This window comes from Delphinapterus leucas, chromosome 9, assembly GCF_059928025.1.
Source record: "Delphinapterus leucas isolate spDelLeu-1000000601 "Yukka" chromosome 9, BTC_Dleu_Yukka2, whole genome shotgun sequence".
Classification (NCBI taxonomy): domain Eukaryota; kingdom Metazoa; phylum Chordata; class Mammalia; order Artiodactyla; family Monodontidae; genus Delphinapterus; species Delphinapterus leucas.
Genome location: NC_143137.1, coordinates 88,145,868 through 88,168,145, shown reverse-complemented (window position 1 = coordinate 88,168,145; position 22,278 = coordinate 88,145,868). Strand labels below are relative to the sequence as shown.

Here is a 22,278-nt window from a genome sequence, read left to right as displayed (position 1 = left end):
CGTCTTTATTCAACTTAACGTTTAATGAGCACCTACTATAATACTATGTGCCAGCACTGTAACAAGCCCTGAAGATATACAGGGCTTGGCACCTATGGCACCTCTGTGCAAGTTACAAAAAGGCCTGGATACAGCCCTGGACCAGAGTGCACAATTGGCTAATGGTCTTCATGTCTTACTCATTTCCTCAGCCAGGCATCTAGTGCAGTCTGTAACCTGCACAACTGTACATGTGCCCTTGAATACAAAATTAAATAAGACACACACACTGTCCTAGGGAGTCTGTAAAAAGAGACATAAGCTAACACAGAATACAATGTGATAAGAGCTAAGATACTGGTAGCACAGCAGAAGGGCACCTAACCCAGGCTGAGGACTCAGAAAAGGGTTTTCAGAAGGGGCCACACTCGAGCTGAATTTGAAGGATAAATAGGAATAACCTAGACAAAGAAAACTGGATTAGAATGGTAAATCTTATGATTGAGATAGATAGATAGATTTTTTTTTTAAACACAATTTTAAAAAACCTTTTTTTTTTTTTTTTTTAAAATGGGGAGGGTGTTCCAGGCAAGGGGAACAGAACATGCAGAAATACTTGCTTGTGGGGAGAGGCAGGAGATGAAACTGAGTAGGTGAATGAGGGCCAGGTTATAAAGTTCTGCTGTATGAGCTAAATTCAGGAATTTGGGCTTCACCCTGAAAGCTGCATGGAGCTGTTAGAGGAGCAGTTTTCAATGGTACTATGACCCCCCAACAGCTGTATAAAGGATGGCATGAGGGGCCACTCAAGAAGCAGCCAGAAGAGTGAGGATGCTTTTGCATAACGCAGGTGGGGCGTGGTGACAGCCTGGACCCAGGCAGCGGTAGTGGACGTGTGTGGAAGGGGCCAGGTGGGAGAGGAACTGAGGAAAACCCCACAGGACTTTGGGGCTGGTTGTATTAGGGCTCGTAATGCAAGGGAAGTGTTTAGGGTAATGTTCCTGGCTTGGACAGCTGGGTCACTGGTCCTGCCACTCCCTCAAGAGAAGGACAGAAAGGGCCAGAGTCTAGGGTGGAGAGGAGAGGATGAGTTCAGCCGGGGAGTCCATGGAGTTTGAAGTATCTGAGAAATACCTACATAGAGATGTCCGCTGGGCATTGAGTGTTTGGTCCCAGAGGTCGGGAGAGAGGCATGGACTGGGAATGGAGATTTGAGAGTAGACACAGGCGTTGAAGCCGTGATACAGATGGGGATTCCCGGGAAGATATGTGGCTTATTAAAAAGAGCAGGAATCAAGGGCAGGGCCCTGGAGAATGGGGTCCGAAGAGGGGAGGAACCGGAGGAAGCAGGCTTCCTTCCACAGCATCCTGTCCCTTCTCTCCTGGCCCAAACCCTGCCTGCTTCTCACTGCCCATCCCAGGGACCACCTTCTTCTCAAAGCCTTTCTCTCTCATTCTCTTCCTTGTTGCCAGCCACCTGATACACTAGCATCTCCTTTTAATCCCCGCTGCACTTCCGTTTTTGCCTTACCTGTGACTCGTTCTGTGGTGCTATAGATTAGACCTCTGTATTCCTTCTGCTCCGTGGTAATTGCGGGGCCTCTCACATGGCAGGTCCTCACACTCAGCAAACACAGTCCCCTTGTCAGTAAATATTTGTTGAATTGAATGAAATGGATCTGACCATTGGAAAGCATCATAAGATTTCCATTCCTGGAGATGGTTAAGCCTTTATCTAGAATTGTTTAGACTGGCACTGTCCAATCACATGTAATGTGCACCACACATGTAATTTAAAATTTTCTAGTAGCCACGCTGGAAAAAGTGATCAGAAACAAGTGAAATTAATTTTGAGCAATATGTTTTATTAAATCTAATATAACCACAGTATTATTTCAATATATAATCAATGAGATAGGTTGTTCTTTTTTTTTTTTTCTTAAGTTTCAAAATCCTGTGTGTGTTTTATACTTAACTGCACACCTCAACTTGGACACTAAATTATCACTGGAAATACTTGATCCATACTTAGACTTCATTAAAAAAAAAAAACAGCGATTATAAAATAGATTTGCATACTAAGTTGTTCCAAAACATACTTAAAACATTTTCTTATAACTGAATCAAGTACCTATTTTTAAATTGTAATGAATTAAAATTAAATAAAAATTAAAGTTCAGATCCTCAGCCACATCTTACGTGCTCAGTAGCCACACATGGCTAGTGGCTCTTGTATCAGACAGCGTAAATCTGGACACCTGGGCCAGGTGAACCCTCTGGTTCTTTGATTCACAGGTGTGTGAAGGTGGCTCCTTGGGTCTCTTTAATGCTGTCCTCCCCTCAGGAGTTGCTAAATTCCAAGGGGGAAGGAACTCTCTGCTTTCTCACATTCGCCTGCTGCCGCCAGGGGTTTGGTGGGGGCAGACCCAGAGGACCCAGTTTGGCCATGTAGAGAATCCCCTGCCCAAACTCTGTTCCCTGCTTCGAGGAGCTCTGCATCTAAAGGCCAAAGCATAAGCCTTGCCTGCAGGTGGTGGGTCATGGCCTTTAGATGAGATTAACAGCAGGTTAGCAACACGCCCTTTTCCAAGTAGCTCAAATTCACGTGTCCGGCCATAAAACACCGCTCTTAAGTTCAGGCCCACCTCCTGCCGTCTCACATAAGGTTAAATTGTCCGTGGATTTGTTGTTTTCTCCCTTCTGTGCCTGGAGAGGTTAAAAAGTAACTGCATTAGAACAAAGTGGGGAAACAGGGCATCCCTGTGCTACCAGCCTTGTCCCCTGCAGATCTGCCTAGCAGCACCCACGGTTCGCCCAGCTCCCAGGCTCTCAGAGCCCTTCTCCACTAATTCACCGTCCTGCCCGTGGGGACCAGCCCTGGGGGAGCCAGAGGCCAGAGAATACCCTGCCCGAAGCCCATGGAGCCCGTAAAGGTGGAGGGAGGTGGGTAAGACTTCCCAGGTGGAAGTCAAGAGGGAATTAGGACTGGCTCTTTCTGAGCTCAGACGAGGGTCTCAAGCTTTTCTTATGAGTCGCTGCTCATCCAGACAACCAGCTCCTTACACGGGGTCTGCATCAGCTGGTCTGACTTTCCCACCTGCTGCCGCTTCAGCCACCCTGGTCCAGCGCGCTGGGAGATGGGGGAGCTCAAATCCACCAAGCTACTGATGTGGGCGGGAGCAGGGAGGAGGTTTTCCTCCCCTGCGTGGCTTGCTGCCTTCTCTTTGGGCCGTATCAGCCCACTGTGTGCTGAATGCTAAATGTGCTCAGCTATTAAAAATGCAGACGATGAGCCTGCTTCTCCAGAAGGAAAATGAACCAGAGCAAGAGACAAATCAGCAAGCTCCCGGGTCTCCTTGCGAGTGCCCGGCGGCGGGTGGAGGAGGGCCCCCCCTTCTCACAGAGGCAGGGCTCCTGTGGGTGTTCAGGGTGGGAGGCGTGTGCTCCTGGGCAGCGGAGGCTGTGCGGTAGGAGCACTCTGGAAGCTCTCCCGCCGCTTTATGGAGAAGGAAGTGATAACTGCGAGGCCCCGTGGGAGAAACGAGGCTGGTTTATGGCTCTTGCCTGGGGTTGGCTTGAACTGGGGGCAAGACCACGGCTCAGTATCGATGGCTCCCACAGGACGTAGGGAGTGACCTTAGGACTTTGGCTGAGGCTGGAAAATTCTAGAGACCCAAAGGGCTGCAGCAGACCCTCCAGGTGACCTAACCGCTCTGACCACCCCAGATCCCTCAGCAGGGTTCTTGCAGTGCCCCTGCCATGCCTAGTATTCTTCAGTGGCCCTCCGTTGTTTGCCACAGAAGCTCAACCCCTTTGGAGGTAGATATATGATCTGGCATTTCCCACTTGTCCAACGGCTACTGCCAATGTTTTAACCCCTTCATTTCATTTTCCAGGTGTCCCGATCTCATTGTAGCTCCTCGTGTGCTGTTTCCCCTACCAGGAGCAGCCTCCTTGCCTGTCCCTACACATATTTAAAATCTCTGCATCGGGCTTCCCTGGTGGCGCAGTGGTTGAGAGTCTGCCTGCCAATGCAGGGGATACGGGTTCGTGCCCCAGTCCGGGAAGATCCCACATGCCGTGGAGCGGCTGGGCCCGTGAGCCGTGGCCTCTGAGCCTGTTCTTCGCAACGGGAGAGGCCAAAACAGTGAGAGGCCCACGTACCGCAAAAAAAAACCTCTGCATGAGCATCACTTCCTCCATGAAGCCTTCCTGGACTTTTTATACAGACTGAGATGCTCCTTCTTCTAAGCTCCCATTAACACTCAAGATACCACTATAACAGATACCATCATCCATGGTACTTGTTTGCATCTCTACCTTCCCCTGCCCTCTCCTGCATGCCCATTTTTTAGCGTGGAATCTGGTGTCCAGCAGATATTTCATAAACGAATGTACGATGAGTGAGTGAACAAAGGAAGGGGTCTGTGAAGTACAACTGCTCCTTCTTCTTCCTCACAGAGATGCTAAAGGAAGCAACCGGTATAAATAATGATTTTTTGAGTTCTCGAGGAGAAATCAGGGTGCCATTTTTCCATCATGAAATTCTCTTTCTCCATTACAATTTATTAGAGTTCGGAAGAGAGAACTAGGTCCTGGGTGATAAAAAGGAAAAACCCTCTGTGCTCTGGCAAGAAGGGAAAGGTATTTTCTTTTCAATTAGAGGCAGCAGTTACAGTCATGACCATAGCACATCCCCTGCGTGTCGTGTCCCAGGATGCGCTTGACCATATGAGGAAAACCCTGGGCAGAAGGGAAGTGAGGAGGTGGTATGGCGTTCCACAGAAGTCCCTCCCTGGACTCCCACTTACAGATCCAGCCCCTCACACACGAGATGAGGGGGGCATATTCGGAGGGCAGTTTTTGCCCCTAGTGGTACAGGCATGGGTATCAAGGGAGATGGAATGGGGCAGAGGCTGAGGGAGGGAGGGTGGGTGGACTGAAGGAGCAGTCAGAGGTTACCGTGATGAGCCACAGGATAGAAAGGGCAGGTGGGTACGAGGATGGAAGGGAGGCAGGTTAGGATATTCAGGCATCCAGAGGGGATAATGTCCCTGCCAGGACAGGGAGGCATCTGGAGCTTAAGCCTCTAAGTGCTGCCTGTTCCCTGAGTTTCAGAAGAACAATGGACAGCTCCTTGGGTGTAAACTCAACTGACCTCGTCAAGTCACAGAAGTGCTCAAAAATAGAGACCAGAGTCTAAGGAAGGAAAATACAGGCTATGACAGCTGGGGAGAGAAAAGAAGTGGCATGACTGGAGATAGAGAGTCTGAGCCATGAAGCCATGGTCCTTCATATCTGCAGACCACATTGTAATTTTTAGATGCCTTCGTAGCCCCACTCCCTTTTTTTTTCGGTTTCTTTTTGCTTCTTTGTTTGTTTTTTGTTGTTTTTTGGCAGCACCGGGAGACTTGTGGGATCTTAGTTCCCCAACCAGGGATCAAACCCAGGCCCTCAGCAGTGAGAGCGCAGAGTCCTAACCACCGGACCGCCAGGGAAATCCCAATAGCCCCACTCCCTTTTGCGCCTCAAGGCTGCTCGGTGATGAGATGAGGAAACAGATCTCCCTGAGGTGGCACACACAGCTGGACAGGGGTGGAGCTGGGGCTGTGATAAAGATCCCCGCCCTTAGAGCTCCCTGAAGTTCAACCCCTTTCTCGCCCTTCACTTTGCTGAACGAATGCCCTGGGTCAACCTTTCTAAGCCTCAGGTTCCTCATCTATAAATTAAGGGTGAGGAGGAAACACGACCTCCCGTGTGGGCGCAGCCTACCGCCCAGCGCCTGGCAGTGCTCAGTGTGTGCATGGCAAGGGCGAGTGAGAGGCATGAGGGATGGGGGGAGGTCGACAACACCCCTGCAGTGTTGTCATCGCCATGGCTCCTCTACCAAGAAGAGAGACAGCTGCAGGCTGGTCCTTTCCTAAAGCATTTGTGCTGCTAGAGAGCTGCTTTGCTTCGTATTGTGTTACGTGATTTAACCTTCACTGCAAACATTGACTCAGTCATCAAACACTGATTGAGCCTAAGTGCTAAATAGTATGTATGTCGCTGGGATAACTCCAGAGTGATGTATGCAGTTGGTCCAGCTCCCCGCCCTCGGGTAGTTCATGGCCTGGCCAGGCCACAGAGTCTTAGAACTAAAACCTTGCTCTTTGTTGTGATAAGTGTGGCAGAAAGACCAAGGAAGGCACAGCCAGCGCTGAGGGAGGAGAGGACCCGTCATCCGGATCAGGGCAGATGGGGGCGTGTTCACCCTGAGGAGGGAGGCGGGCACGGCAGCAGGAGGAACTGCCCACCCACGCAAAGGCCCAGAGCCAGGCGAATGCACACAGTGTTCCAGGAGCTAGAGTCCCGCGAGGCGCTGGGAGAAGGTGCCCGGGGCGGGAACCGTCGGGGGGGGCAGCTGCGAGGTTGGACTTGGTCCCCTGGGCAGTGCGGAGCCCACAAAGTCTTCTAAGCAGCAGGATAGCAGGGTCGGATTTGCATTGGTGGAGATGGATTGAGCACAGAGAGAGGCTGGATGATGATGGGATTTCGATACAGGTTCAGGCAAGCCGTGATGACGGTGAGCACGAGGCCTGAAGTGGTGACGCAGAAAGGGTGACACCGTGGGGGAAGGTCTCCAACTGGATGGTGATGTTGCTAACGCAGAGCTTTTTAAAAACGCAAAGTGTATTTAATTCGGGGCAAAGCATTTCCTGAGTCTGCTGTAGGGCTTGGCCTCCTGGATGGAGGTGGCTTGGGTGCGGGGCTGCCTGCCCAGTTCTGGATTCCAATACGGAGAAGGAGGAAGAGGTCGAGAGGAAAGATGCTTCCTGGGGAAGTGGCCCTGTGAAAGAAGCTGGGAGCAGAGGCTCGGGCGCTGACGGCAGCCAGGGATGCTATGCTCAGAACAAGCTTCCTGAAAGCAAAAGCTGAGGGCCTGACCCCCGGTCCCGGTTCCCCGCCTTCCCTGGCAGGGGGATGGAAGATGTTCTGTGAGGGTCCCGTCTCTCCCTCTGGGGCGGTGTTGGCTGCAGGGTTTGAGGGAGGCAGTGAACGTGCTGGCTGCGCGGGCCCTGGAAGGCGAGGGGTAGGCCCGGCCGGCAGGGCAGCTTGTAGCTCCAGCAGCGGGAGCCGATGACCTCTGGTGGCTGCAGGCGGGAGCGCGCCCACTTGGCAACTCCTGAGCCGAGTCTGGACTGGGCCGGCGCTGAGGGCTCCGTTATGCCCTGCACCATCGCTCCCTCCAGAATCCACTTGCTTCCTGATCTCCTTCATCTGAAATCCTGCCCTGAAAGGCCCTTGATACCGTTTATGCCTTGATGAGAATTTCACTGGGTACTCATTTTCATTGTGAGGCTTTTCGTTCTCACATGTAGAAGGAAAGGCACTGAGCAGGTATGGTTGGTTTGGTCTGGGCTTGTCTTAAATTCCACCCGGACTCACTGCCCGGGGCTGCACCCCTGCAGGCAGGCTGGTCCCCAGTGCACTCCGGAGACAGCCTGTCCAGCTTCATGTACCCTCTACTGTGCCAGGACTCTGTTTTCCCTTCGTTATCTTCCTCTCTCCTCTGGCTTGCTGATTTTTCCCATGATCTTGGGGTATTATGACTCCCCAGGAATGTCAGGGCATTTAGTGCCCATTGATCTCCCATTGGGTTCGGAGACCACCTTCTGAGCTCCGTGCCCTGGGAAGCCCTGATTAACAGAAGTGTCAGAGACACTAAACAGAGGCTGATGCTGGAACTTCCTGCTTCCAGGGAATGTGGAACCGCCTAGAAGGGGGCACATACAGTTCTTCTTCCAGAAGACGTCTTAGGGCCAGCAAGGACCCCCATTGCCTCACACAAGTCAGGGTTGCAGGAGACTACGTGTTCATATGAGAGGAGGCTGGAGTTCCTCTTACTCTTCTAGAATGTGTATGCAGGTGGGAGCTTTCACCACTAGTCCAGGCTTGGGCAGTGCCTAGGAGACTAGAGATAGAGAAGCAGGTGGGATTGTGAAGTAGGGCTGAGGGCTCCTGGAAAGGGATTGAGGCTGAAAAGCCTTCTTACTCGGCTCTGTCTTTCCCCTTCTGCACCCCCAAGAAGTGGTCCTCCACTCTGGGTAAATATGGAGGGCCATCTGCTCCCACCCATCTTCCACTCATGCCCCCCACATCCTCTTCCACCCCTCCCCCCATCATGGGACCAGAAGGGCTAAGAGGACAAAAAGTTCTGATGGTGACAGTGACTTGCACCCCAGAAGCATCAGGGGCAGTAGGGAGAGGGGACGGCGTGATCCTCTCCCCCTTTTTGTTTTTGCTGCAATTTATTGAGGACCAACTATGTGCCCAAGCACCATGCTAAGCACTGTATATGTATTATCTCTGTCAATCACTTCAGATATCTGTCATGACCTTCATTTTACTGATAAGGAAACTGAAGCCAGAGTAGTGAAATTCTGAGATGAGCCAGGCAGGGCAGCCTCACATGCCTGCCTGGGCTTTGCACTGCGAGGCCACCCTGCCGAGGAGGTGAGGTGGAACAGAGGCCCCGCTCATGCACTTGCCAGGCTGACCGCCATCTTTTTTTTGTTTTGTTTTGTTTTGTTTTGCGGTATGCGGGCCTCTTATCGCTGTGGCCTCTCCCGTTGCGGAGCACAGGCTCCGGACGCGCAGGCTCAGCGGCCATGGCTCACGGGCCCAGCCGCTCCGCAGCATGTGGGATCTTCCCAGACCGGGGCACGAACCCGTGTCCCCTGCATCGGCAGGCGGACTCTCAACCACTGCGCCACCAGGGAAGCCCTGACCGCCATCTTTTAATTCCCACAGAAGTCAGATGGCTTTCCCACCATAATGCATCTAGCAATAGAAAAGGCAGGATTTGGATCTAGGTTTGTCTGATTTCAAAGCCTGTATTCCCAACCATTATCCTAAGTTATCTTGCAACACCTTCCACATTCTATGACCTTACCAGAACAATGACAAGGCACAGACCCCCAACTCAGCCCTACTTGTTCTCTCTGATTTGATCCTTCTTGCCTCTGGCCACGTTTACAATTTGTCAGCGTCAGCTTGTTCATTTCTCCCTGCCTCCTAAGGGAAAGTCGCACATCATTCTTCCCAGCAACTAACCGCCTCTTCCCGCAATTGATGGATGAGATCTTGACCTATCACCCAAGTCACTGATGAGTCTTCTTGACACACTTTAATCTTCTTGGCCAGCGATGGGCCCCTGCGAGCTCCTGTGGGTACGACTCTGGGCTGGCACGAGACGCTGCTAACCAATCGTTTTTTGCCTCAGCTGCCAGGGCCACTCACCCCCAGTAGCTGTGTGGTCTAACCACATTTTGCCAGCTTGCTGAGGGTGTGTTATGTGGGAGGGCATCCAAAACTGTGCAAAGGCCAGGAGAGATTATGCATGGTGCTTCCTCTCTGCCCACCAGGCCTGACACTCGGCCGCAGAATAATGTTAATCTGGCAGATTTCCTTATTTCCCGTGCTCGGTGGTTGATTACCGTGTTTACTGTTTGCTTCAGGTGTTGACAAATTGGCTTTCTGAAAGTTTTCCCAAACGTTTTCCAGATTGAAAAAAATACTATGCATTCATTCGTCAGGATTTATATAGCACTTCCTGTGTCTATTGTACCAAAATAGGACTTTGCAGCTCTGTTATTTAGGCTGATTCTTAGGGATTGCCTGACTCCCAGACTTCAAGCATGTCCCAAGCATTCCTTCAATTTAAAGAATCTAAATTTGACTTAATGGCCTGATAGCAGCCCCCAAAATGCATCCAAGAGAGCCAAGTAGAATTCCTTCTCTGAGGGCCTTTTAAAATAAGGTCAATTCCTTTTGCTTTGGGATGACTTACCTACTATCCCTTCTTGGAAGGCAAGAGGCTGGGTGAGATGACCCTTTCAAGGGTCAGCCAGTGAGTTAGAGATCCTCAAAATTCTGCCAGACCAGAAACACAGGCTCATGGGCCTTAGTGGAAGGAATTGGTGGGAAGAAATCAGACGGCTGAGAGCTCTCATCAGACATGTAACCCACAGCACAAATACCATATGTCTTCAGGCTCCTGCCTGTGAACTCCATCTTTCCCCTGTGCTGCTAAGTGGAACAGGGCTGGTGATGATTTCTGCAGGCCTAAAGATTTTCTGGACCATTCTTTTAAGGCTTATCTGTTGATGATGGAAGGATAAATCATGATCGCCAGGAAAGCATAGCTGGAGGGAGAGCAGCTTGTCCCGCAACACGTTGGTGGCCCTTGAAACGGCACCATAAGATTCTCCACCTCTGTTTTTTTGCAGACATCACTGGGCGGGGGAGGGGAATCTACCTGGTGCCAGGAGAATCATTTTTCTTAAAGCCAGAGGACTCTCCTTGGTCCAGAAAGGTAAATTCAGACAGGCCAAGCACCCAGGAAGAAGACGCCGGCAGCCGAAGCAGCATAAAGAAGCAAGGTAGATCCAGCAAGGAAGATGAGGGGGGACTGTTCTCGGCTGTGGGATCCCTTCTGGGGACCTGGGACAGAGGCGCAAAGACAACAAGGAGATAAGTGCTCCCAGTATATTAGACACAGCAGGGGGACAAGCTGCAGCCCTGGGCTCCCTGAGAGAGTTCCTCCCAAGCAAACAAAACAGGCATTATGAAAGCAGCAGGAAGAGTGGGGACACGTCTTTCCCTTTCAAATCTTGTTTCTCAAAGAAAGGACAATAGTGAGTTGATAAATGCAACTAATTGTGAGACCTCGGTGAGTGTGTAAGTGCATCCCTTAAGATTGAAAGGACAGGAACTCGAGGGGCTTTTGTTAAACTTAGGGGGAACTAAGCAAAGAGGCTAATAAATTGCTTAGTTAGTAATCTGGGTGTTGCCCCTTCTCCACCCCTCCCAGCTCCTAGCAGCACATGGAGGTGCTGGGGCTCCTGTGATTTGACACAAATTGGGAGATGCCCAAACTGTGACAGCAGGGGTCAGAATCTTTTGGCTTCTTTCCAAATGGAAAAAAAGTGAGCCTCTTATTCAGGGTCTGCTGCCCAGGCTAGAACACTCTACTTATTGGCTGGGAGAGGTGATGGCAGAGGAGGGAGGGGAGTGGGAAAAGGGACAATGGGAGAAAGGAGAAGGCAGTCCTGAGATGATGGTGTTAGGGCAGCTGCCCTCCCTCTCACATGCGGGGGTCTGTATGTAAGTGAAACAGGACCTGGGGCTCTCAGTAGTGTCTTATGTTAGCCAGGGCTGAAAAAAATCAAACCTCTGGGATTGGCTTTCCAAATCCTGTGGTACCTTCTTGCGATCATTTGCTCCTTGTTCATCTGTTTGGGATCTGGGGGCTGTTGCCAATAGTAGTGAAGAAAGGAGACTAAATTCTCTCAGCTGGACCAGTGGCTGACATTTATGCTGGGGAATGAGGGTGGTAAAGTTAACTAGGAAGGTCTTTCTGTGTCTGTCTTTCTCTCTCTGTGTCTCTGTCTCTCTCTGTCTCTCTCTCTCTCATTTCCCCCGAGGATGTGTTTGACCCTTGCTACTATCACTGAGCTTCCTGCTTCCCTGCCTTCTCTTAACACCCAGCAGAAGTACCTTCTCAGTTCAGGCCACAAGCAGGTTGCCTTACAGGGAAAGCCCAAAGCCTTTGGGGGAAAGAAAGGATGCTAAAGAAAAAAGGATCAGGGCTTCCCTGGTGGCGCAGTGGTTGAGAGTCCGCCTGCCAATGCAGGGGACACGGGTTCGTGCCCCGGTCCGGGAAGATCCCACATGCTGCGGAGCGGCTGGGCCCGTGAGCCATGGCCGCTGAGCCTGCGCGTCCGGAGCCTATGCTCCGCAGCGGGAGAGGCCCGCGTACCGCAAACAAAAAAAGAAAAAGAAAAAAGCATCAGAGATGGTCCGCAGTCTGTCCTCCTGTCTGTCTGTAGCCCTTCTCCCTTAGCTAGTGGACACCCTTAGAATTCCCACCCCAGCAACTCAACCTTGCTTCTCCTCCCACTGCCAAGTGGCTGCTTACCTGGCTTCAGGGGTGTTTTTTTACTCCGTGGCTCCGCCCCTCACCTGGTCTTTGGAGCCCTTTGAAACATTCTTTCCTTAACACCCCCCATTCCGATCCAAGAGGACCACACATCAGCCTTCCCTTCTTGTTTCTGATGCACTTCAGTCCCACATCCTGTCTCTGGGCACTGGGATTGAAGTCCAGCTGGAGTTACGGAAGCGTTGGCAGTAGAGGCTGTGAGTGGACCACGCTCAAGTAGTGGAGAAAATCCCAAATTAGGAGATCAGTCAGTCACACATATTCGCTGGCTTGGCTCAAGCTCAGTCACTAACACGCAGTCAGGAAGAAGCATCACCATCAGAGAGGTGAGTCACGTGGCACTGTTCCAGCGGCTGGACCTGCTGCACCTGTGCTCTCGTAGCTGCCTTAAGGGACTTGCTGGAGTTGGACCGTGACTTCAGGGGAGAAACGCTGGCTGTACTGTGAGCATCCGAGGACCCCTTGACTCGGTTTTAAAATTTATTTCAGTTGGTCTAATTGCTCTGGATCATTCTATCCCAACGTCATATCTCTGTCTGCTAAGCTCATGAGTACTCAGCACACAACTCAGACCGGCTCATGGGACAAGAGCTGGATCTGGAGCGTGAAGGTCCTAATTTCCTTTCCTGAACTCACTTGGCTTCACAAGGAACTATATGCGGGGAGGCCACACACGTGCTGGAGAATCTTCTCACCTGGCTACTAGTCCACGTGTTCACATCAGCACTTGAAGTTTAACTTTTTTCTAAAGAAATAAAAGTCTGCAGGTCAAAACAAGAGTGACAGATAAATCAACAAGAGCTTTTTAAGCAGGCGCTTATGTATTTTTAAAGTCAGGATATTGAAGTATAATCTAAGTTACATGAGTTTGTAATTTGTGGGATTTTTTTTTTCCGTTTGTACATTAAAATTTTTTTTTTAACTATAGTAAAATACACGTAACAAAATTTCCCATGTTAACCATGTTTAAAGCACAGTTTAGGAGTATTAAGTACATTCACATTGTTGTACAGCCGATCTTCAGGACTCTTCAGCTTGCATAACTGCAACTCGATACCCGCTAAACAGTACCGCTAAACTGGATACTCCCCTGCAACCACCATTCTCCTTTCTGTCTCTGTGAACTTGACCACTCTAGGTGCCTCATACAAGTGGAATCATACAGTAGTCACCTTTTTCTGACTTGCCTATTTCACTTAACATAATGTCCTCAGTGTTTATCCCTGTGTCAGAACTTCCTTCCTTTTTAAGGCTGAATAATATTCCATTGTATATATATACCACATTTTGTTTATCCATTTATCCATCAGTGGACATTTAGGTTGCTTCCACCTTTTGGCCACTGTAAATAATGCTATGAGCAAAGTGTACAAATATCTCTTAGCGACTCTGGTTTCTATAATTTGTGTCTTTTAAAATTGAGTGAAGGAATGAGCCTGGACGTATTCCATATCCCATGGCTTTGCATTTTTTACCATTTGGAAGAAATCGGGAGCGCAGCACTAATTTCACCAGGTAATATCTTTGCAGCTTCTCAGTGTTCTGACTTTTCAAGGGCTTCTTGTGCTCTTCTTTAGTGATAGGGGAGTGCTTTGAGAATTGCCATTAACTAGAAAGTAGCAGCAGTGCAGCTATATCTCGGTGATTGAAACACTCATCAAAGGCTGAACTGTCAGTGACTTGGTGTCTAACTAAAAACCACTGTTCCAGTTTCCCCTCACGTGGGACTTGAAGTCCCACCCCACGCTTCCCCGGGCCAAGAAAGCACATGGTCCTGGGGTGAAGTCTCATGTCTGGGAGCATTGTGCTCCACTACTGAGTGCCCTTCTCACTGGCAAAGGCCTATAAATAACATGCGGGATCCTGTTCCACAGTCAGCAAAGGGGCAGGGGCTGAGGGATTGCTGAAATAATTTCATGAACAAATTGATCAAAGAAATGATCTGTGAATGAATCTTAGGGAAGGGAGAGCCAGCCAGCCATGTGGGCAGATAAGACTCCTCACCTGCAAAACCAGCCTGTCTTTCATGTCCTCCATTGTCTGCAGGCATGTCTGAGCCCTCTTCTAGCCCATTTGGCATGCAGATAGCTAAGTGGGCTTCACTCTCAGCTCAGAAATGACTTGGGGGGCTGAAGTTGTTCCCATCCTGCCCCCCTGCAAGGAGGAAAGGGAATCTAGTTCAGGAACCAAAACAAAGCTTTTTCATCTCATCTCATCTTTTCAGACCCCAAGACAGAGTTCTCCACCGCCCCCCAGACACAGGGTCATCCAGCATGAAATGCACAGAAATCAAATGCATATCCGTTACAGGAGAAATGGCAGGGAAGTGGGGCTAAGGTGACAGACTCTGAAGAGCAAACACATACACCTTTGTGCTCTGTCTTCTTAAAATTCATCCTCTCACCTGCCAGCCTTGAGAATTGCCTATTTACATAGCTAGCTGCCTAAAATGGAATATTAGATAATGTTCCATGGCGGCTCACTCAATTTGAGCACATCCCCGGGATATGAGTGATCCAGAAGTCCTCTGACAGTGTATAGCGTGGCACGCTGGCCCGCAGCCATGCCTCCGTGTTGTGTGAGCTCCGAGCTAAACAGATGTCAGGCCCGATCGCCTGGGTGGGAGACCAGCCGAGCAGCGGGGGGGAGGGGGCGTGATTCAGCACGCGGCTCCGTGGCACAACGGCCTTCGTGGACAGAGAGCATCGTTTCCTGAGCTTCACGGCAGGCGCCTTGTTCTGCCCAAGGTGCTGTCTCAGAGACTGCCGACTAAAGGGACTGGGAAAGGGGGAGCTGCAGGATCTACGGGGACAACCGGTCCAGGAGGTAATCAGTTCTGATGCCATCCCTGGCGCTGTGCCAGCCTCACACCCGCTCTTGGTCCTTTCCAAGGCGTGCATCTCCCTCCCATCAGAACTGGAGTCCTGCTGCTCTCGTATAGGAGGAGTATAAATAAGTGATACGGAAGTGTCCTGATAATGATAAGCAGGCATGTCTTCTCAGCAGACCAGATGAATCAAAGAAGGCAATTGTGTGTGTTTGTTCATTTATTTTTCAGTGTTCCGGTTCCCGTAGTCAGTTTAGAGAAAATTCCTAACCTAGTGAAGGCAGATGGTGCCAATGTCAAAATGAACTCTGCAGCCACTACTGCGGTCACTTTCTGCTCCACCTCATCCTCTGCCGTCTCCACCCCACCTGTCATTAAGCCGGTCTTGATGTCCAAGTCAGTGCCACCTTCCCCAGAGAAGATCTTAAATGGCAAAGGAATTTTGTCTGCCACCATAGACAAGAAACACCAAAATGGCACCAAAAACAACAACAAGCCTTACAGGAGACTTTCAGGTACGTGTCTGTGTCCTTCGAGTCTGGCTTGTGATCAGATTGCAGTTGAGTTGCGTCCAGAACGAGGGAGTGATGCTTTCTTATCATAGAGCAGGTCTGTTTCGTTTTAAGGGAGACACGGAGTTTACCTGCCAACGGGAACCTCCCCCGCCCCTAAAAATACAGGGGAGAACTGGTTCTCTTAATCCCGGGCCAGATGCGGTACCTCGCTCAGCCCAGCCCTGAGCAGCAGTTACCTTAGTGACCCCAAGGCAGAAGGCTCTGCAACCCCTCAGCAGTCTGTGGATTCGGAGGGTCTTGTCCTCACACTGACAGGCCGAACTGCCCCTGGGTTCCGGAAAGCAGAGTCGGGCAATCCACCGTGATATCTCCCAGTAGCTCAGGGCAGGCTTGGGACAGTCACCTCGGTGCTGTCTGCCCATCTCCATCCTTTGGTCTCGTTGGTTTCCAGGTTGATTCTGTGGTCTGGGGCTGCAACTGCCTTTCCCACATAAGCAGATTGGAATTTCCATCTGGAAACGCTTGGACTGGCACAGCAGATGGGGTGTTGAAGGGTCTCTCTCCGATCTACTTGGTTGCCCGAGTACCTCAGGGTACCCAGAAAGGTGCACACGGCCAGTCCTTAAGACAATGGTTGCGCTTAGGGGCCCTCAAGTGGGTGATAGTTGCTTTGGGATTGTTGTAGAAGGAAATCCGGCAGTTTTACTTTCTCTAAAAGACCAAGAAAAGCTATAAACTTTATAACTTCTTCACACACTCTGGGCATTTATCAAATGTCAACCAGAAAAAACAAAATACAGTTGACCCTTGAACAGCGCAGGGATTAGGGGTGCCGACTCTCCACGCAGTCAAAAATCCCTGTATAATTTCTAGTTGGCCCTCCGTATCTGCAGTTCCTCTGTATTTGCGGATTCAGCCAACCTGCAATCATGTAGAACTGCAGTATGTACTATTGCAAAAGATCCGCGTGTAAGTGGACCTGCACAGTTCAAACCCACGTTGTTCATGGGTCCACCGTACAGGGTAAGCTGCCCTGTGAGAGTGAAGCTGTGTCCTCTGGTATGAGCATAATTCCTAAGCACCCCAAGAATTGTGGGTCATTTTCATTTTGTACTTTGTGTTTATATGTGTTTCAGTTTCTCTATCTTACCTCTGTCACTTTTAAAAAGTTTACTTCTTAAAAGTACCTCAGGCCCAAAGCATTCTAATGACACAGTTATTTTACCCTGAAAATCTCTCCATGTCCTTTCCACCCGCTGTCCAGAAAGAAAGGCAGAGCCTGGTGCTCTCTTGAGGGCGGGGGCCTCACTGTGTGGACGGAGCCCCCCGCTCCTGGCTGTCTCCCTGCAGGGAAAGTTCATCTTCACTCTGCAGAGGGGGCAATCCAATAGGCCTGTCTGGGCGCAGTGAGGCCGGCTTCCTCCTCCTGGCAGAAGTATGACCATGGCTTCCAGCCGGCACCTTGATCTGAAGTTGGTCGGGCAGTTTTTGTGTGTTTGGGGATTTTGCATTTTGTTGGTGGTTTTGTCTCATTGGGTCTTTTGCTATTTCTCTCTCACTTTCACATTTGGCAGCCAGCTCCTACCCCCAGCCAAACAACCTGCTCAGTTCCAGGCCAGCACGAGTGCCGGTGTGGATCTGGGCACGGGTCTGACTCCGCCAGGCCCAAGGGAAAGAACTCACACCAGGCGGCCTTCAGCCTGGCACCCGGACCCTCCTCGGTGGGCAGAGAGGGCTCGTAGGAAGTGAACATCTCCAGGCCTAGCAGTTTTCTTTCCTTAAAAATGAAGCTTAAAAAAAGAAGACAAAAGCAAAAGAAAGAGGCAGGATGCATTTTGATAGTCAACCAGGAAATCTGTCTTGGACATGAGAATGGTTTTATTGCAAACATCATCATCACCACTGTCGCAACCTCCCCACAGCTCCCAAACCTTCTTTTAAAAATAGAATGCATTCATTTATTATGGTCAGAGCTTACTCCACTAAGTTCAGGCAGTTTTTCAGGCAAGGTAACCTCTTTTTAGCTTGCAGCCATTGGAGGCCCTTAAGGAGACATTCCACCAAGTATATATACACTCCCCCCGCGCGCCCATCCACCCACCCGCCAATGCTGCTGCCTGTCTCCCTGGATGCTCAGAAGAGCTATGTCATTCCTGCCCTGCAGGACTCAGGTGTTTGTTGGGTGCCTTCCAGAAATGGCACAGGTCATCAAGAGGTGGAACTTTAAAGCCTGAAGGGTTCTTAAGAGATTGCCGCACATCCCCTCGTTTTCCAGGGGAGGAGAGCATTTCTGTAATCCAGAAGGGGTGAAGGATCCAAAATGGGCATAAAAAGAGCAGATTCCTTAGAAGTAACCCCAACATGAGCCATCAGGAGTCCAGTGGGAAGGCAGGATCTGGGGAAAGCCCGCCTCCCTCAGCAGGTCCCCGAGGGACCCGGCTTGTTCCCATCTGGAGCATCAGGTCTCAGTCCAGGGGCAGAGCGACTGTGACACTAACAGGCCCTGCCCTCTCTGCACCTTCAGGTTCAGCCCCAGTGTAAAGCCCACACCTGCCCCTGCCCCTGCCTATATGTTCCTGAATCCGGGAAATGATTTTTCTGGCCAGCAAGGCTGCGTGGAAAGCCTCGTGCTGAGGACTTTGCAAAGCATTGAGAGAGGCAGGTCACACTGACATGTCAAGGAATAATCTCCCACTTAAATGGCTAAAACTATTAGGGAGGCAGGGCAGGAAGGGGTTGGTGATGTATTCTTGGAGCTACCCCGGGGGAAAAAGTGGCCCTTGGGCCTCAGGTGGTTCTCCCTGGTCTGCAGCCACCTCTGCCCAAAGGTACCGGGGGAATTGTTTGGAGTGAAAGTGTGAGAGCAACTGGCTCCTTTCCCTCCGCTGCCCACCCCCCACCCCCCATTCCCTTGTGCATTCCGATCCCTACCGCCTCCCGCTGGACTTGGGAATTCTTGGGTTCAGAGGGGAGCGCCATCTTCCCCCAGCGGTTCTGGAAGCATTTTAGCAGCCGGTTGGAAAAAAAAAAAAACCAAAAAAAACAGATTGCCTGACAATGTCTCACTTGTTGGTGCAAATGTGCATTTTTTAAAAAATGTGGTCTTAATGCCAAATCCTATTTAGTCTCCTTTTTTCTTATATTTTTTGTTTGTTTCTTAAACCAGAGAGAGAATTTGACCCAAATAAACACTGTGGAGTATTGGATCCCGAGACAAAGAAACCTTGCACAAGATCCCTCACCTGCAAGGTATTTCTCTTTCCATAAAAAATACTTCCTGCTCTCGCTGGGGCCTTTGTCGAAATGTTTGCATGCCACTCTCTGCACACGGCAGGGTGTGGAGCCTCGACATGACCCCCAGCTGTTCTTTGTAAGGGAAATGCTTTCTTCTCTTCCATGGTAGCAGAGCGCCTGCCTCAAGCTGGCTGGCTTTTTAAGAAGGGAAAAAAAAAAAAAAATAGGCTTCCCCTGTTACTTGTGAGGCCAGACAGTAAATTGTATTTATAGGCACTCACAGGCGGTTCTAAACCCTGCTACGTTTTAATGTATGCAGGAGCAGCGCGGCGGCGGTGGCAGCGCCCTGAAAGGCAGCCCCGGAGGGGAGGACGAGCCGCCGTGCCCCTGATCCAGCCACAGCGGGGTGGCCAGGGGACAGCTGACCCAAGGCGGCTGCCAGTGGGTGGCCCCCAGCCCCGTATTTCATACTGAACTGCCAGTGCCTCTTGGGATGGAGGCTGTGGCCCTCTCTGCTTGGTGGCTCTGTGTGTCTGGGCCAAAGCAAGCCTCCCACCTGCACCTGGATTAACTCCAGCACGCCCTCACCGTTGCCTTTCATCAGAGAGGTTCTCATGGGCTCTGCGCTGAAGCTCGTCATCTTATGCCATTTTTTGGAGGAAGCTTTGGCTTCTTAACGCCAGGAGCGTAGGGCACGGTTGCGTTTTGTGTGGTCTCTGCCTCTTCCCAGCCACAGAACAGGAGCTGTTGCCTTGAAGTTGACTTTTCAAGCACCTCTAAATTCCCATGAATTGCTGTTTCTGAAATGGAGGGCCTGGGGAAGCAGGTTTATGTGCTGATCAAAGAGGCTGTGCTTTCCGTCTCTCTTCTCCTTAGACTCACTCACTAAGCCATCGGAGGGCAGTCCCAGGCCGGAAAAAGCAATTTGACCTCCTTCTGGCGGAACACAAAGCCAAGTCCCGGGAAAAAGAAGTTAAAGATAAAGAGCATCTCCTGACTTCGGCAAGGGAAGTACTTCCAAACCCATCCGGGCCAGTGCAGGACTCGCTGCCGGGATCTTCAGGGAGCTTGGGCCCAGAACCTAAAGTCGCGTCCCCTGCAAAATCCAGGCCACCTAACTCTGTGCTTCCTAGGTAAGTCCCACCTGGGCGATAGAAGCCTTGAGTCCTTGGTCAAGTGACCCTGCCTGGCTGGGTCGTATGTGGTTGGATCACGTGTGAAATGGGAGTCGTTATCGTCCTACCTGGGGAGGTGGTTGTGAAGTTGAAAGGAGAGAATGGGCGTGAGGGGCTCAGCCCAGTGCCTGCCACGTAGCGTTCAGTGGATGTTACTGCTGTCACCGTTGTCATCCTCACCGTGGTCATCGTTGCCGTGATTGTCATCCTCCATAGCAGACCTATATCCGACAGGATGTGTTTTCACGGCGTAAGAGTCAGCTAGAAATAAATAGCTGAAAGGATGACACTCAACCACCAGGCAACTTTCTGGTCACCTGAAAGTTTTTAGATTAGTTGAAGATTCCTGGAGCAGAGAGTGGGGGAAGCCTGGGGGGATGGGTAGTCAGCACAGCCTAGGAGCCCACTTGCCATGATATTTTGTGAATTTTTTCCACAACTCTCCAATGGTCAGGGTAAAGGGAAAATTGCCGTGACAGGGCTGTCTGCCCTTACATTTCCCTCCATACCAAGAAAGCTGAGCCACCTCTTTGGGGTTTTATTTGGCCGTCCTGGACAGAAAGGAAAGAAGAGAAAACAAAACCCACCTGGGGGAATTCCCTGGCAGTCCAGTGGTTAGGATTCCAAGCTTCCACTGCAGGGGGCACGGGTTCGATCCCTGCTCGGGGAGCTAAGATCCCACATGCCACGCAGCGTGGTCAAAAAAAAGAGGGAGGGAGAAAAAAATTCCACGTGGGTTGAAAATCCACGTATGTGTGTTTTGACAGGCAGTGGAGTGCCATAATGAGCCACAGACCGATTTCCGGGTGATAGGACAGGTAACCCTCGTTCAAAAATATTTATTGAGTGCTTGCTCCATAAGCAAGGTGCTGTGTTAGGTACTCTCAGGCAGGGGCACAGAGATGAATGAAACTAGATCCTGCTTTTCAAGAATTTGGAGTTTAGGAGATGAGACTCAAATATCCATAGCATCATAAAAAGAAAACATTAATAACACAATATAAGTGCAGATATTAGTATCCTCTGATTTTTGGTTCTTTTGGCTGCGTTGGGCCTTCTTTGCTGCACACGGGCTTTCTCTAGTTGCAACGAGCGGGAGCTACTCTTTGTTGCGGTGCACGGGCGTCTCATTGCGGTGGCTTCTCTTGTTGCGGAGCACGGGCTCTAGGCGCACGGGCTTCAGTAGTTGTGGCACGCAGGCTCAGTAGTTGTGGCTCGTGGGCTCTAGAGCACAGGCTCAGTAGTTGTGGTGCACGGGCTTAGTTGCTCTGCAGCATGTAGGATCTTCCTGGACCAGGGCTCGAACCCGTGTCTCCTGCATTGGCAGGCGGATTCTTAACAACTGCGCCACCAGGGAAGTCCCCTCTGATGACTTTTAATGCATACACTGTGAGTCTCAAAGAGTAATTGTCCAGTCAGCAAGTAGGCATTAAGAGAATATAGTTACAAAAGAAGGGGAAGGAATTTATTTTAAAGCAAAGCAAATATTTGATGACAGTTGTTACTAACCTACCAGGATCTCTCATGCCTTACACTTTGGTGCAAGCCTGACCAGTTTGGCAGCTGGAGCCCCTCTCTTGGAATCACCAAGCTCAGCCTCAGGCATCTGGGGGGATGGAGTCAGACGGAGTCAGATGGAGTCACCACCCACACATCTCCATCATCATAACCATCGTCGGGTCGTTGTCGTCATCCGTTTACTTGCCACTGTCCTTGCCACCCCTCATTTTCCAAGATCGTTTTATAATTTCTCACTGTAATGCCAGACGTTGGTGAAGGATACTACCCTTGGGGACACAGTTCTGCTCCAAACTTCTGGAAGGGGCTTCAATTCTATATACAGTAGCTTTCAAACTTCTTGGTGGCGATGGAACTTTTTTGTTCCCACAGAACCTTACATGGTACCCGATATAAAAGCAGACCTGCCTCCACCTGAAGCCCGCTCAACCCTGCTCTCATCGCACGTGTACCCAGGACCCACTGTCCCCCAGCCCATCCAAGGGATCACCTCAGCTTCCCCAAGGACTCCAGGGAACCCCAGTTTGAAAACTCTTTTATTATACATTTCTCCATCGATTTTGACTGATGCAGGCACTTAGCACCCAAGCAGTGGTACCTGGCTTAACAGAGAAGCTGGGGGCAGCCGTTAAAAAATGAAACAGGCAACAGTGGAGCCTTAAGAGCTGCTTCTTTCTGTTCCTTTTTTGGTTTAATTTTCAGGGGAATGTTTGTCAATAGAGAAATGCCAGGTGTTTATGTTCTTTTAGGGAAATAGAAGAAAGGGAGAGGGTGAGGTTAATCGGCACAAAAGAATGTCTCTGAAGGAAAAGGGGAGGCCAAGGAGCACGTTACAAATGTTGGTAAGAGAATAATTTTTGAGGACGCTTTCAAGGCACCAGAAAACTCAGGGGTGAACTCTGTTCCACAGTTAGTGGGAAATAACGTCCTTTTTCAGTTGTTTTAGGTTCACACGAGACCCCATGCCGTCAGAGATCGAAAAAGCATGATCAGGGCTTCCCTGGTGGTGCAGTGGTTGAGAGTCCGCCTGCCGATGCAGGGGACGCG

General features: G+C 50.4%; 1 protein-coding gene across 13 annotated transcripts in view; it reads left to right on the top strand.

Annotated features, from left to right (window-relative positions):
- Nucleotides 1-22,278, top strand: part of ATXN7L1 (ataxin 7 like 1) — a 252,933-nt gene that overhangs the window by 188,336 nt on the left and 42,319 nt on the right. For 12 of the 13 annotated variants that reach the window (XR_016394379.1, XR_016394377.1, XR_016394380.1 and 9 more), the window contains 3 exons: nucleotides 15,021-15,304; nucleotides 18,471-18,553; nucleotides 19,415-19,671. Coding sequence is in view for 9 of the 13 variants with exons in the window: in XM_089917801.1 (XP_089773927.1) it covers nucleotides 15,021-15,304; nucleotides 18,471-18,553; nucleotides 19,415-19,671 (624 nt within the window). In the remaining 4 variants the exon portion in view is untranslated. Of the gene's footprint in view, nucleotides 1-13,390; nucleotides 13,478-15,020; nucleotides 15,305-18,470; nucleotides 18,554-19,414; nucleotides 19,672-22,278 lie in introns of all 13 variants that reach the window. The other variant, XM_089917802.1, reaches the window with a different exon arrangement.